General features: G+C 30.7%; 2 protein-coding genes across 3 annotated transcripts; one reads left to right on the top strand and one right to left on the bottom strand.

The window, feature by feature from the left end:
- Positions 1 to 762: 762 nt before the first annotated feature.
- LOC113523583 (DNA-(apurinic or apyrimidinic site) endonuclease) lies at positions 763 to 10,125 on the top strand. Of its 2 annotated transcripts, none has more exons than XM_052902740.1 (6): positions 763 to 935; positions 2,946 to 3,729; positions 3,954 to 4,106; positions 7,486 to 8,064; positions 9,063 to 9,243; positions 9,811 to 10,125. In XM_052902740.1, the coding sequence occupies exons 1-6, from the start codon at positions 909 to 911 to the stop codon at positions 9,947 to 9,949; spliced, it is 1,863 nt and encodes a 620-aa protein (XP_052758700.1). In that variant the 5' UTR covers positions 763 to 908; the 3' UTR covers positions 9,950 to 10,125. The 2 variants fall into 2 exon arrangements, with proteins under 2 accessions (XP_052758700.1, XP_052758701.1); XM_052902741.1 differs by having other exon boundaries at positions 764 to 935; positions 2,946 to 3,723.
- Positions 10,126 to 11,157: 1,032 nt separating this feature from the next.
- LOC113523631 (histone PARylation factor 1) lies at positions 11,158 to 16,785 on the bottom strand. The gene is made up of 5 exons (XM_026909632.3): positions 15,932 to 16,785; positions 15,661 to 15,809; positions 14,624 to 14,853; positions 13,697 to 13,950; positions 11,158 to 13,278 (listed from the first exon to the last, which is right to left on the bottom strand). Exons 1-5 carry the CDS (start codon positions 16,502 to 16,504, stop codon positions 13,219 to 13,221), a joined length of 1,266 nt encoding a protein of 421 aa, XP_026765433.2. The 5' UTR covers positions 16,505 to 16,785; the 3' UTR covers positions 11,158 to 13,218.
- Between the last annotated feature and the right edge of the window lie 174 nt (positions 16,786 to 16,959).

The raw sequence follows: 16,959 nt of genomic DNA, 5'->3' as shown, positions 1-16,959 counted from the left end.
TAATGAGACATGATCGCAAAACCAAGGGTTACATTTAAATTTAAACAAAATTAAAAGAGCAATCTTTGAAAGAGAATATTCCAGAAGAATCGTAGATTTAGTATGGATGGAGTTCACAACATAATAGTAATTATATAAAAATGACAAAGAATTCGTTATTTTTTTTATATCAATTATCCATTTGATAAATATAACACAATGGAATGGTGACCTCGTTTGAATTATTGGTTAGCCCATCGTGACGAATTCCACTAGAATTAGTCACGATGGTTTCTAGGGAAAACCACATGGAGGCCGATCTGATAGGATCCTATATCTATATTGCTAACAATGGGACTCTTAAATCCTATTACTAACAATCCCTTACCCCCCCCCCCCCCCAATGTTTGGGTATCAGAACAATTTGTTGTTGCTGGGATTAGAAAACAATCATGTAACAAACGTAGATACTTTCATTTTACAATTAGCTAGTGATAGTTAATTGTAAAAATGAAAGTAAAGATTTCGCTGTAATAGAATTTGATATTACAGCGAAATCTTTGTAGTAAGGATCAATTTGAACTAATTTTCTACTGGATTAAAATAAAATTTATTTAATATCGCAATATTATCGAATTAAAATAACAAATTGAAAGATAACTCTAGTACCTCATAATCAAAATTTATTAAGCTCAATCTCAATTTTAGCATAGACTTAGTATAAACGTAATCTGTGGACGGAAATTGACAGAATATTTTCTCTGTGCGGTCACTCCACTTATCACTATTTCATGTTTTGTTTCTGTCATTTTGCCGGGAATTTTCGCTATCCATTCATCATTGAACAACGCAAATAAATTTGCCCGGTGCAAGTTTTTCCGTATAATTACTAATTAGTAAGACTATTATTAAAAGCGTAATAACTGGAAATGGCTCCAAGAACTGCCAAAACAAAGGTAACTTGTAATGTCGATAATGTTCTTTAATTTGCTCTTTAATATGCTGGTTTATAACTGGTTTAGCGACAAGTATTTTATTATCTTGTTCGAGTCCTTTCATTAATGCCATTTCTGTACTTTTACTGTAATATTCTTAACGCAAAATCGAACATGTTTTTATTGCCTCCTATTATGATATTATAAATATGATTATGCTAGCGAGCCTTTACTGAAAGCCGCGTGTTTCACAGAAACACGTTTTCTACCTCTCATACAACAAAAAGCATTTTGTCTACTTTGTGCACTGCTTATTATTGTATGTATTTTGATTGCAATCATATGTTTATTCGTAATTAACATCTTACAACTGCTTGTCTATCGAGACGCATCGTGTTTTCCCGCCTCGAGTTTATATTAGAAGTACGTTTCTTCACATAATTTTACCTCGTCAGAAAATATTGTTAATGTTTATACATAATACATGCAGCTATATTTGTCACCAATTTTAAATACATTTAGTTTTTTAACACAGTTTGAATGAAAAGGCAGGTCAGTTAGTTCATCATGATTTATATACCTAAAGTTCAGCATGATGGTTTCCAGGGGGGAGCATGTGGAGGTTGACCTGAAAGGGTATATTGCTAGCAATGGGAATGGTAGTCCGCTTTACTAGCAATCCTCCCCCCCCCTCTATTGCATAGTTTTTAAATTGCAGTTTTTTTATAATGTAATGTTACATTATCTTACATCATCATCTTCAGATAGTGATTTCTTATTATCTGGTTATACCTAGGGTCAGTTTTCCTGGTTTTCCTTCAATTTTACCAATCTTGTGTATCTACCTCAGATAAGGCATTGATTCACAAGTTTCCAATAACAATATTTAGCTGATATTTCTTAAGTCATGTATGAGATCTAATGTCATCTATTTTAGTTTTGTCATTAATGGTCAACATAAAGCTTTATTCCATATGAAGAGGCTAGGTCACTGTTTTTTTACATTTTATCCAGATACTTTATATATTAATATTGAGACCATTGTGAATGTGTTCACAATAGATGAAATCTATTTGTATTACTGTACACATTCATCCATAGTATTTAATATCAGTTATATAAATATAAAAGGATAGGACAAAAGACTTCTAGCTATTATATCTAAGTACTAGTTTAATGATTGTTTTGTAAACTAAGACATTCAGTATAACTGGCATTTTGGAATCACAGATAGCACCTACTCCACCCTCCCACTCTTTAATCTAAGATGCTAAATTTAGATATGGATTAATTTAGAATATAAATTAATCGATTTTAATCAATTTCTATTAAAATTCATACATGAATTAGTAGTTAATAAAGTAACCATTTAGTGTTTGTTCACAACACAAATATCACAGATGTATTTTTTTTTTTCTATTGTAATTTACTAGATACAAACCTATAATTTTGCTACTATTTTGGTACATATGAAATGTTGAATTATTAAATTAAATGTAAAAGGTTTACCACTACAGACAATATATATATATATATATATATATATATATATAATAGTTTTTTTTTATTATATTACCTCTTTGGATAATATTGATTATTATAAATTCCCTAAAATGTCATTGAGCACTCTGCTTTCTTTAGTTTTTTATTCTTCATATACATACCTAAGTGAGTATGAATTATTCAAACCACCTAATTATTACATAGCTATAACTACATTATATTAAGAATCATATTAATAATAATTTATGGTACACACCAATAACATTATAATAAAATAAATCATTGACACTCACTCATAAGTTACATCTGTTTGATTTTAATTGTATATCTAAGTAAATACTTTGTGAATATTATGAGATTCTTTTAAAGATTGGAACTTTTACAATTTTTAACTAAATAATAATAAATTAATTTATTATTATTTAGCTAAAAACTAATCAATGAATAAAATAGGGTAATGAAATGCCATTCTTGATAGTATTATGTTACTCATAGCATGCATTTAATTTTTTTTATTATTTGTTGTAGAAAACAGAGGTCAAAACAAAAGGAAAAAATATTGAGGGACCTACAACTAATCTAAAAGATGATGTTGACATGAATGGAAAGTCTGCACCAGTTATCGAAAAGACAACCAAACGTGGCAAAAGGAAAGCTGCTAATGATTCAAGTGAACAAGAACAAATTAATAATATAATTGAAGAAACTGCACAACCTGCTAAAAAAGGTAAAAAGGGTGTTGAAGTTGAAACTTCTGAAGAGAAAACTGTGTCCAATGATATTGTTGAAAATGAATCTGTATCTGATCAAAATGGTGACACAAATGGCGAAGCTAATGGAGGTACTGACGAAATACCCACTGCTAAAGGTAAAAAGAGACCAACTAAGAAAGAACAGGCAGTAGAAAAAAATGCTGATATCAAGCCAAAAGAGACTGTGAAAAGTCGAAAAAATACTAAACAAGAAAAAGCTACCAGTGAAGCAATAGAAGAAGGAGAAATAGAAGAAAAACCAGTAGCTAAAAAGAGAGGCCGAAAACCTCAACCAAAGCTTGATGAGAAATCCAAACCAGAGGAAAGCAATGAAACAGTTGAAGAGGAAGCTAAGTCTGATTTGCCAACTAAAGATAAAAAGAAAGGCGTTAAAGCAGCAGCTGTTAAAGAAAATACTCCTGATAGTGAGAAAGATGAATCTCAGGAAGGAAAACCAGTAGAAGAAATTAAAAAAAAGGAAACTAAAGGTAGGAAAGGTCTAGGAAAGAAAGCACAGGTTAAAGAAGAGGTAAAAGAAAAGAGTGAAAACAAAGGTAAAGGTGCATTTAAAAATTTCATAGGATAATTATTTAAATTATTGCATAAGTTTGTAATATTATTATAATTTGTTATGGAGTCTTTAGTACTCTGCATTATCAGTCTGTCTTATTTTTTTAGAAACGTCCTAACCCTGTAACCTAATTTATGCAGAATAATGTACTTCCTATTGATAAAGTTGTCACATGATTACTGTATATTAAAAATGTTTATTTCGTATTTCAAGGTGATGTAAAAGAAACCACAGAAGAAGATAATGCAGATGGGAAAGCTAAAACTGTTAAAGCAAAGCGATCGACAAAGAACAAAGTAGCTGAAACAGCAGCCCCTGCTGAAGAGGAACCCCAAGATACAGGCGAACCAAAGAAGAAGAAGAGGGGTAAATATGTGTAATTATATAAGTTCTGTTGTGTATGTCGTTGACAATAATTGTTTCACATTTTTATTATGATACAGTGTTTCTTATTAATTATTTAATAAATAAATCTTGAAAATAATAACTTTTATTTATGATGTTAAATTTTTAAATCGATCAGCATTATATAATTTTTATTTAGATTATAGATAGATATTAGTATTGATAAATACATCAAAACTACAACAGGTAATGTATTTAAAAAAAAATTCCATCTTTTCTTATGTTAAAACTTAAAAATGATGCAATGGTATTTCATAAATAGTTGAATAATATGCTTGCAATATTACAATACTAACTTAAACTAACTTGGCTATATTCACACTGAGTTAAATGGAAACATACTTTACTAGCTTTTGAAAATGAAATAAACCATAGATGGCATATCAAGATATAGTATACCAGTTTTCAAGTTAGACCTTCTGGAATACAATTAAGAAAACCACATTCAATTTGATGCAATAGTTTTTGCGTGATACCGGAACAAATATACTGACAGACAAAATTTCTAAAAGTTATTGTTTTAGCAAAGATGGATCTTATTAAGATCCATCATATTTCTTAAATATTTCCCATCCTCTAGTTGCAATTTTATTATTAAGATTCTGTTAAAACTGCATTGTACAGAACTGTTCGCGATGAAATTGAGAACAAACTGATAGACAGATAGATGCACAATCGAAAATGACCGTTTTGATGATAAAGATTATGGTCGTCTATATTTTAATGTTTGACTTTAAAATATACCTACTAAAATAAATAAAAAAAAATTACTTTATTATAAGATTACTATAAAATTATTAATACATATTATCGATTTATGTCATTTATAAATTTTTTTTTCCTGCATTTTAAAAGACCAGTAGTTTATCGTAATTTAAACATATACATTCAATTTTTATTGCCTATGCTTGCTATAATATATTTAAAGCTAAATTAACATCAAGGCATTTTCTGGTATATTCCATAACATTTACCCTCTAAATTTATATAGATACAGTTGCGGTCATCAGCTAATATTAATATAAAATTCACACATACAATGTTCCATGCATGAAATATACAGTATAGGTATAAATACTCATTTAAGATTATATTTAACCTAGATTTATCACACTAATATACAGAGCTCTGCAAAAATTCAGTATTCACCGAGATCAAATATTGAGTAATATAAAATTGTTTATTACCGTTTTGATGATATAGCTATAATAAATAATGAATGGTTCCCGTTTACGGAAGAAAATATTGGAAGGTAAGCTTTCGACGCGAGTGTCTTTAATTCAAAAGAGGTAAGTTTTTGCAGTGCTCTTTATTAATATCGTATAATCGAAATGTAAAATTAGAGATTAAAAATTAAACCGATTTTGATGGAGCCTATTTGTAAGTTCTTTCAGGTAAAAACAGTTTTTCAAATCGGTTTACAATCTCTTAACTCCGTTAATAAGTAACAAACATATTTTGTGGGCCCTGGTTGCCTTTATTAAAGAATTTATTTAATATTATTTATAAAAAAAAATTCAACCGAACTGAGGATCTTTTTTCTAAAGGTTTTTGAAATCATTTGAAAAGAACTCTCTACACAGTTCATTATACTTAAATAATTCTTGGTTGTGTCATCACAGTTTCTTGTTCAAACTAAAATTAGTACACACAAATCTTTAGAATGATAACAAAATTTATTTTTTCCAATACATTCAAGGTCGATTTTCAAATGTAACTTCATTATTTTAATCTTCGTTTAGCTATTGGTAATAGTATTCTTTGTAATCTATCTCTGCTTTTATATTAGGTAAATTAGTGTATGTTACCTACATGGCTTTTTCATATCTTTTATTTTAACATGACTCACTTATTATCATGTTTACTATTTATAATTCGTTAATTTAACCAAAGCGTAGATTACGTACAGCCACCATTGTGTAAAATATAAGCATTTTGTATTCATTACTTCTATTTTAAATATTCAATTTGTTACGACTATCTAAAAATATATATAGGTATGTGCCTATTGAGGTTTTTTTTATTAATTTTCTTATTTATTTCAAAGCGATCGATGGTATCTATGTACCTAATTGAAGCGAGCAAGCTAGGTAACCCTATAATAGTAGTTAACCATACCACCACTCTTTGCGCAGTGGTAAAGAGAAGTTCCCGCCCAAAAAGATGTTTGTCTTTCGTTTTCAATGTGAACCCACTGTGTGTGTGTTTATTTGTGTATGTATAACATTATGTAAGTTGTCTCATTCTTTGAGAGCAATAATAAAGGGTTATTCATTCATTTAACTCAGATAGTTTGCATAACTATACTTGTTAACATAGTTAAATTGATATACGCTAAACGAAGTTTGCTTCGCACTGTTGCTGATTACGCTCGAGTAATCGGCATTTTTAAAGTTTTAAAATGACAATTACATTTGTAAACGTTTTCACTAACACAACTAATAAAATGGGAGATTTGGTTTCTTTTTTTTTTTTTGTTAGAGCAGTAGTATGACAATTGTGGTTTGATTTTGTTTTTGTAAACTTTTAACAGAAAAGCAATCTGCAGCTCTTACATGTTTCTATATTATTGTGATGCTGTGCATGCTTAGGAGATCCCAAAGATACACATACCAGAGGGAGACTGTACAAAAGTTGATTGCTTGGGTACCTCTGTCCCGTTCGTGTTTCAACCGTGAAGCAGTTATGTTTGCATGGCTGTGTTTCGGTTTGAAGGGTGGGATATGGTGTGAATTTACAGGGTACATAGGAATAACACCTGAGTCCTCAGGAATGGCAACGCATGGTGGGTTTTGTGAAACCTCTTTGTATTTGTTATTTTTTATATTACTCACAGAGGGTATCATGGGCGAAACAGTATATTCTGTTATGTCCATGGTACTGCTCATGTCTATAGGCGACGGTTACCACTTTCCATCAGATGGGCCGTCAGCTTGTTTGCCATTCTAAGTTGTATAAAATAAAATTATTCATATATAGGTAGGTATACATATTCACCATACAAAAATTAACTACATAGTTATTTTGGCTATATTATTATACCCTACTTGCAGGAATAAATTCGTTCTCAGTTTAATTAATCCGCCTCCGATTCGCAAGTATACAGTAAGAAACAAAAATTAGTATTAGCTTTAATAATTAAATGTTCGATACTTTACATGGTTTACATTATTAGAAATTTCGTAGGGATCTCTATTTTTTTTTTTTAATGTATAGCATGTTACTTTGTTTTGCGTTTATTTAAATCTTTAATATTTGTATAAAATAAATAAATCCAAATTAAACGGTTTTTAGATGGGCTCTAGTTGAATTTTAGATTATGTTACGGTATTATTTTCAGCTACAGCAGAGGATACAAAGAAGAAAGCACCGCCTAAAAATAAAGCGACGACAGACTATGACAGTTTAGATTTTTCAAATTCATCAAAAAATGCACAAGGCAAAGAATGGAACTACAAAATAGCCAGTTGGAACGTCGACGGTATAAGGGCTTGGCTGTCGAAAGGTGGACTGGACTATATACAGCATGAGAAACCAGATATTTTATGTCTACAAGAAATAAAATGTTCCCAGGAGAAATTACCAAATGAAGTAACCAACTTGCCGGGCTACCACGCTTATTGGCTGTGCAGTGACAAAGACGGGTATGCAGGCGTGGGCATCTACACAACGAAACTAGCTATGAACGTTACATACGGCCTACAAAACGAGGAGTTGGACAATGAAGGGCGTATAATAACAGCTGAATACGAACACTTTTATCTGATTTGTACTTACGTCCCTAATGCTGGACGTAATCTAGTCACACTTCCCAAAAGACTACAATGGAATGAGGAGTTTCGCAAATATGTTAATGAGTTAGATAAGAAGAAACCTGTGATAATATGCGGTGACATGAATGTAGCGCATAACGAAATAGGTAAATATCAGTTTTTAGTTATTTCATGAGAAGGGAAGGGGGGGGGGGCGAATAAGCTCGTTGATTATTCTTCTACCTGATGGTATCTGATCATTGCAGAAATCATAAAATCCATAGTTGAACTAACTCTATGTACTATTAAAACTTAATTTGGTCGATCGAATATTTTGTTGTATTTTATAGTCACCAAATACCATAGTCTCATTTATATTTGAATTAATTCCTCAACCATCAAATTAACAAGTGGTTACATGAATTGGTCCAAATTCTTTTGTGTATTCACTATATTAATTCTTCTAGTCTTCTTTATTTATAAAAATTAAAACGTCCTACACACCTATTTTAATTATTAAAGTATCACTGTATTACAAATTGAGAAATTAGTGCAAAAAAGACAAAACACTTTAACAAGTAAAATATTTACATCAAAAGGTTGTACTTTTTTATGAATAAGAAGGTTAATTTTTTCAATGAAAATCGATTTAATGGGTTTGCTGATTAGAAAACCTAATCATCTTTTGGAGGCAATACCAAATAACCAAATAGGTAGAGGTAGTTAGGTACATACGGTATATACGTATATCGGTAATTTGTTGTATTTTATAGTCACCAAATAATCACATTTATGTATGAATTAATTCCTCAACCACTATATTACCAAGTGATTATGTGAATTGGTCTAAATTCCTTCGCATCTTCACTATCTTACCTCCTTATTTATAAAAATTGAAATGTCCTGCAAATCTATTTTAATTAGTGTTTTAAGAAATTAATGCAAAAAAGACAAAATATTTCAATAACTAAAATAGTTTAATAAAATTATACTATTTTAGTTATTTATATTTTCAGAGGTTTGACGTTTTTATTAATAAGAGTTAGATTTTTTTAACGAAAAACAATTTGTTCAGTTTATTGATTAAAGAACCTAACGTTTTTTGGAGGCAGAATTTTTTTTAAACATTGTTTTATTTTATTGATTTCTTGTGTTCTGTCAACAGATTTAGCAAACCCCAAGACAAACAAAAAGAATGCCGGTTTCACAATAGAGGAGCGCACTGGAATGACGGACTTGCTCGGTGACGGGTTTGTGGACACGTATCGTCACCTCTATCCGGACAAAACAGGCGCCTACACATTCTGGACGTACATGATGAATAGCAGGGCTAAAAATGTTGGGTGGTAAGTGTTATTCAGTAATTAATTAATATGGACAAAAATTTATAGGCATCACAGCAAATATCTAACAAATAAAAAAAAAAAAGTAAATTAGTTGAGTATAATGTCAACTCTGAATATAGTGATGTATAAATTACATATTTTTTTTTATGCAACTTAGAATGGCAACCAAGCTGACGATCTACCTGATGGAAAATGGTAACCGTCGCCTATAGACATGAGCAGTACCATGGACATAAAAGAGTATACTGTTTCGCCCATGATACCCTCCATGCGTTGCCATTCCTGAGGACTCGGGTGTTATTCCTCTGTACCCTGTAAATTCACTGCCATATCCCACCCATCAAACCGAAATAGCCATGCACACACATCTCTCTATGTAACATAAATTTTAAGAGGTATTAATGGTCATCTGTTGTTTAAGATGCGAGTTGACGTATGTGGAAAATATGGAAATTTCCTATATAATCTCACACACGTCAACTTAAAATCTTAATCATTATTTTCCAGTAGAGTTCTCTGTGGCGCGCGTATGGCTGCTTTATGTACTTATATAAATTTTTATTTTAGGCGTCTGGACTACTTCATAGTGTCTCAAAGGTTTTTGCCGTCACTTTGCGACAACGTAATCAGAGGCGGCGTTTATGGCAGTGACCATTGTCCAATTTCACTCTTCCTACATCTTAGCAGTGCTGAGAAACCTAAATAGTTATACAGTTCAAATATAAGTTATGTTTAAAAAATTTATAGAATATGGACACTTCTTATGTAATGGACTCATTTTGAGAAAAACATTTTTTTTTTTATAGGTACATTTTTGTTCTTTTTGATTTTCGATTTATTTCATCACATTTTCTGAGATAATAAAACGTTGTATTTCCTTAATGTTTTGTTTCTTTTGTCGATAAATGACCTTGTCAGAAGGAGTGAAGACATTTCGCTTTAGCAAAAAATTCACTTGAGAAGTAGCTTTATAGTGGTTAAACAATGTTTGGCCTGAGTTGGTTCTCAAATAACTAAATTCAAAAAATAGTCTAAGGTAAAGACTTCAGATTGATTGTTTATCAATGTTAGTTTTAAAGAATAGAATAGAATAGAAAATCATTTATTCAAATAAACTTACATTGAAGCACTTTTGAATAGTCATTACATTTTTTTTTTAATCTACCGCTCGTTCGGAAAGCTGTTTCATCACAAGAAGAACGAGCAAGAAACTTGCGTGTTGCTCTTTTAAATAATTTTATTATTACTTTACATTTTTAAGTTTAAGTGTGTGAATACAAACCACCAATTAGCACTAATTCAATTAAATACTCAAAAAGAAAAAATATTGAATACATAACCAACTGGTTAAACAATTAATAAGAGGAAATCAGTCATAGTGATTAGAGCAGACCAGTCCCTACAAGCAGCACCCGTTCACGAGTATGACGGATGAGCCAGCCATCACTGCGCTCGACCATATTTTAGGGAGCCCAATGACCCGGCCCACCACGCCGCCACAAGTCTGGACATTTTAGTGAGCATGACTACTCAAAACACTAGACCACGTCAAAGCTACTCACAATTGCCATCTGATAGTTATAGTATTCACATTTTACATAAGAATGCATGCGGCAATTAATACAAAAACCGCTACGCTTTCATATTTCTAAAATCAATCAATTAAATCAAGAAAGCAATGAGAAAATAAAATTATAATTGTTGAATGTAAAACTTATCTAAGTTTGCTTAAAGTAAATAATTATCAAGTAGGTGCTATATTTTTTTACTATAAGGTATATTTTGTTGATATATGGAAACAAAATTGAATTTCTTTAATTTTATTAAATTATTATAAGTTAAACTTAAAAATATAAGTTAGACAATATTATGAAATTGTACGTAAACACTACGAAATCAATAAATAAAAGCAAATGTAAATTAATCCGTTTATTTGAGTACATATTTGACAGAATTTCGCGATGAACAATCCATTCACACGTCGCCACTCAACAATATCAGATTATTTTAAAAATGATATAAAAATTTCCATTTTAAGCGCTAAAACCATAATGGCAATGATTTGACTGGCATTTGAATAAATACTACACATACATTGATATCTAAATTGTTATATAAATAATAAATGACATTAAGCAAAAATAGAGTTTATTATTTTCATGAGTTTTTGGAATGAGACAATCATTAGCAGTACAATAATTTGAATTCACATTAAATCGGCATTATTTAAAATATTTCGCACACTTTACCTGTAGCAATTCTTAATAGAATGATTTATTTTTAAGAGAATCGGACTACAGAACAAAATTTTTCGCATGCTTGTCACTCAAGTAATTATTTAGAGTGTAAATTTTGTTCAATAAGTGTTTTTTAATAACAGTTTTAAATGTATTAAAAGGTAGATCCAAAATATTCTTCGGTATCTTATAACATTTAATGCCCATTCCCATAAAAGACCTATTAACTTTTTCTAAACGATGCTTCGGGACGGCAAGTTTGTATCTAGTGTTAAGATTATTCAGATCGCTGTTAAGAAACAGTCTACGTATATACATAATGTTTGTGTATATATATTGTGAAGTTACGGCGAGAATATTTGCTTCTTTAAATTTTTCTCTTAATGATTCACGACTTCCCATAGAATAAATTGTGCGAACAGCACGTTTTTGTAATACAAATATGCTTTGGATGTCGGCTGCTTTACCCCATAATAATATTCCATATGAAATGTATACTATGAAAGTAACTAAAATAGACTAATCAAGCAGTCTCAATATTCGTATACTGTTTAACCCTGCGTACAGCATATAACGCAGAACTTAATTTAGTTGCAAGGTTTTGAATGTGAGGCTAGAGTTCATCGCACAAACAATTACAAAGAAACTACTCTGGCAGCAACCACTATAACCCGTAATGGAAACCAAATATTTAGGTACATATATATATGTTCAGAGCATAATCGAAAAGCACAATCAGAACACGTAAACAAGCCAGCAAAAATTCAAAAGCATTAATCCCCTTTTTAAAAAAAACATGCCATGGTAAACGACACGACTGCTATACAAAATGATAATTGAACCAATAATGAAATATAGGCTAAAAGCGGCCGCGATTACGAAAGCGAATAGATCAGCCCTCAGAAGATACGAACGTATATATACTAGCTGACATGATCAACAACTCAAGAAATCCACCAAGGGCTCAAAAAGTCAGCGATATATTTGACGGAGAGACAATTACTAAACGTGTTAAATTTTTAAGAATATGTTACTAGGGACTTATAGTAAGAAGAGAAGCGCCGCATCTACTGCACGCAGGCATTGTCACAGCAAAAAAAAAAAAATTGAAAATAGGATGACGGCCAATATTCACATGGAGAGATTCATTCCAGCAAGATTTTAAATATTATGATAATCCATCAATTGAAAGGCAACAACTAGCCAGAGATCGAAATAAACTCAAATATGAAGCAAGAAAAATATTCGAGCTGGTAGAAAAGGACGGCAAAAGCGATACAGAAAACATTGCATCGACAGAATAGGATACTGGAACACGCCGAAGTCACATAGGAGCCAATCTGATATTAGAAATACCATTACAACGTCCAAGGCAAGACTGCCTACCAACAGCCAAGCTGCGCTCAATCCTGGCTGACTAACTCCGTCTCTACTTAATGTCTTATACTGGCTTCAAGCTGAATAGTCGGTCGGTTGTGTCGGCGGTTGCGGCTAGCCGACCGTCCTATCCTACATTCTAGAGTGTGTTACTCCTTAAAATTTACGCGTCTCTAGTGTACCGGTTTTACCGGAACAGGCTTGTCCTGGCTGGGAATGGTGCATCAAGTTCAAGTTCACACACAAGCATCAAATTACAAAAAATCTATTATATCACAGTGGCATAAGGCCAGATGTTAATAACAGTTATTCCTTCGTCTTATTTTTTTATATACTTGCTTCCATTTCCTCCTTCATTAAACTACGGACTAGAGGCTAACACGGACATATTCGATCCCCTGCGACGATATTTGATATGCGCCTGTAAATAATGAAATAATTTAGATTTAGAATATTAGTAAATAATCTGTCGGCGATTGAAGGCAATTAAAGAAAAGAACACAAAAAAATTGTTTTATGTTAGTATTCATAGAATTAGCTCAATATCGAATAAGGTATTGTGACCTTTAATGCCGAAAGAACGAGGGGTAATAAAGACCAACCACCTTTCAGCAAAGACATTATTTCATTATCATTAAAGTAGTACCTTTAATTATATTTTCTATTGTATCTACTTTAGTATATGGTGGAAACTTATATAACAGAATGAAGATGTGGTCAATTTGCAAAATATCTGCACGTCTATATGATTTACCATTGCCATTTTTTATTGTTCACCACCAAACCATTCCATTGGTCTGGGCTGATCTTAATAGTATTCAAATAAAAGCATTATGTACCTGGACTATTTTATTGAACGCTGTCCTTTGCAGTAAAGTGTATGTTGTAGTCAGATTATTCAGCGCATTCTGTTCAAGTATCTTCAGTCCCGAACAAAATAAAGCTATTCCAATTTCTAAACCTGTGCCAAAGTCACACTCGTCTACTGCTATATTGGCATATGTTATCACTGGTTGTAATTCAGAGAGTATTTTATCCTTTTCACTTTGAGAATCTGCTGCTTGAAGTTTGGCAAACATCTTTTTTATATTTGCTAAAATAACATGTTTACATTAATAGAGTTAATAGCAATACACATCTTACTAATATAATAAAATTGTAACTAGATGACATCTATACATGGGAGACATTTAAAAAAAATTAATATGAGGCATTTGAATAAGACCAATAAAAGCCAAAACAATTTTTAGAAATCTTATCTCTCTGTGTGTTTGTTCTGGCATCGGGCTAAAATTACTATAACAAATTGGTCACAGGTTTAACCTAAAAATTGTTTTATCTTTATACACCATCTAAAAGTTACCTATCATTTGGTCTATTTCACTGCTTTCCTACTTCTGAATTCCATACATACGAAGCAGCAAACTAAAAGCTAGTTTAAATATATAGATAAAATTACAGGACATATATACAATATGTTTAAAGAAATAATATTGAAATGGTAATCCAAATAATATCAAATCAACAATGAAAATGTATCTTTGAGTGATCCACTGGGATACAGATGTGAGCATAATTACCTGTACAGAATAAAACTATCACTAGCCAATGTCTGTACCTATATTTCTATATTTTTGTTAGAACCTATATATACCTATCTATATTAAAAGTGAATGTACACATAAGCATATAAGTAAATATTTTTTACATTTTTATGATTAAGGTATAATTTAAAAATTATAATAAAATTACTTAATAATACCAACCATCAGATTCTATTAAATGTCTATAACCAAGTTCAGTTTTCTTATTATAAGGCACTACAATCCCTGCTCCATGGAATGTTTTGGTTACTGCCTGGGACCATCTTTTCTTTAAATTGTATTCCTCTAGAGAGTAATTATTTTCTTCAGCAATTTTTTTTATCTTGCTTATAAGTTTATCACAAGCCATTGCGGTAAATGGAGATGATTTCTTTTCATCTTGCAAGTACATACTGGAAAAATATGCTTTATAATAAAATCACAAATTGGACACACTTCATTTATTTAAAATGTGGTTTCAAGTTGTTCAGTTTATGAATTTTTTTTAAATTTTCATCACAATTTTAAGATATTTTAATAGCAGAATTGCTTTTTATTAGGTAGTAAACAGTATGTATGCCACTTGCAGTTTTACAAATAAATTATTGACATTATCAATAAGTGCAGTGTTTACAAATTGAGTTAGCACATCCTATGTAAGTAAAAAATGTTCATTATGGGAAAAATGTAAAGTTATATGAATTTCATATTTAAATAGGTAACATAATAATGAAGATTTTATAACAGTGGGTTTATTGCATTGCCAAACACTCTGGTAGGATAACAAAATTTTTATTCCAAAATTAACTGTACCATGCAGGACAGCCTTAGTTCCATTTTTCGAAAGGAAAAGATAATTTTAGAAAGGAAACTTTGTATGTAAATAATGTTTTATTTAATTATATAATTTATATTCCTTTGAAGACATAACTATCAAAATACAATATAAATCTAAAATTGTTATTACTATAGTAAACTAGCATATTTTCATTAAAATTTTTGCTATTTTGGTTATTTACCACTTTATAAACTTAATTTAAAACTAAAAGAAAAAGAAGTTGGCAATGCTGCTGGCAATATGGTCATGCTATCAGCAACTCATGTAATGTACTATACCCTTCAATTTCTAGTGAATTTAGCTTAAAATTGATGTTCTTAGATTATGAGTTTAGAAAGTTATTAGATGCAGATATTGCTTTCAATTTCATTATTCTACTTACTAAACAGCCCCAAATATATTGTCAGACATTAGATTAATGCTGCAACCCTTGGCACTATCATTGCTTGCCAAGAACACTGGTTTCTCATCAGGGATATCTCTGAAGTAACCAATATGATATTGACTATTCCCTTTTTTCTTCAAAACAGCCTGTAAAGTTAAAAATTAGTAATATGCTATAATTATTTTAGTATGAAACTAGATGGCACTTTTTATATATTGAGTTGTATATATTAACACATATACACGTCATATTAAATAATAATACATACCTGAAATTCTGGAGGATCATAAAAGAATCTCCAGTGAATTAAATATAATTCTTTATCATCCAATTTAGGTAACTTTCCCATCAACAGATCATATGGGCCAATCAGTTCCAGATTGACACTTGACAATGTTTTCTCAATAGTATTGTCAATTCCATTTAGAGCTTCATAGAATTTGAAAAAATCAGGGGGCATTTCAACTAAAAATAATTCCTTTAGAATACTGGGGTCGGTGTCTTTATCATAATAGGTTATAGTCTCCGGTATCTGTAGGTGAGATGTGGTTTCATATTTGTCAGGTAAAATATTATCTTCATGTGTTTTATTTATTGATGAAGATGTAGAAGCTTCTTTTAGTTTCTTGCTTTCTTTCTCGTTTTTATCTGGATTAGTCTGAATTTCTGGTTTATTTGCTTTTTTATAGGGATGCAGACGATTATTTTGTTTTTTACCGCGCTTTTGTTGCGGTGGATGTTTGTATGTGGCATGATGATTAGGGTTTTTTTGATAGCATTTTGATCCATACTTACATGCGACTCTTGAATCTTTATCATATTCATCCCATTTATCGGACATATTTTTAATTAAATCAAATTTAAGATTAGGCACCTTGATGGAACCACAAAATTGTTAAACTGGTGTGGTTTCTATTTAAATGTAACAGAAAACGCAGCATGCTATAGAAATATTCTTAAAGATTCAAAATTATCTACATAAATGTTCAGTCTTGATTAATTTTCGTTATAAACCATTTTTTATTTAATCAAATGTGAAAGAATATGAAAGATTTAATCAAAACAACCATAAACTCTTTGTAAATAAATGTAACTTAAGTTGTCATTAAGTCTACTGTCAATTCTTTCAAATGCCCATTAATCGTGGATTGTTATCACTTCAAACAAAAAGTATTTGCATGAAATATATGAAAGATGTACTCAATAAAATAATAAAATTTTGTACAATTATTTTCATTATCGATATTTCATTTACATTACATCTCCGACCAACGATGTTATGTAAATATTAATTTA

This window comes from Galleria mellonella, unplaced genomic scaffold (genome assembly GCF_026898425.1).
Source record: "Galleria mellonella isolate WM207_F2 unplaced genomic scaffold, CSIRO_AGI_GalMel_v1 utg96, whole genome shotgun sequence".
NCBI classification, from domain to species: domain Eukaryota; kingdom Metazoa; phylum Arthropoda; class Insecta; order Lepidoptera; family Pyralidae; genus Galleria; species Galleria mellonella.
This window is presented reverse-complemented; position numbering and strand designations above follow the sequence as displayed.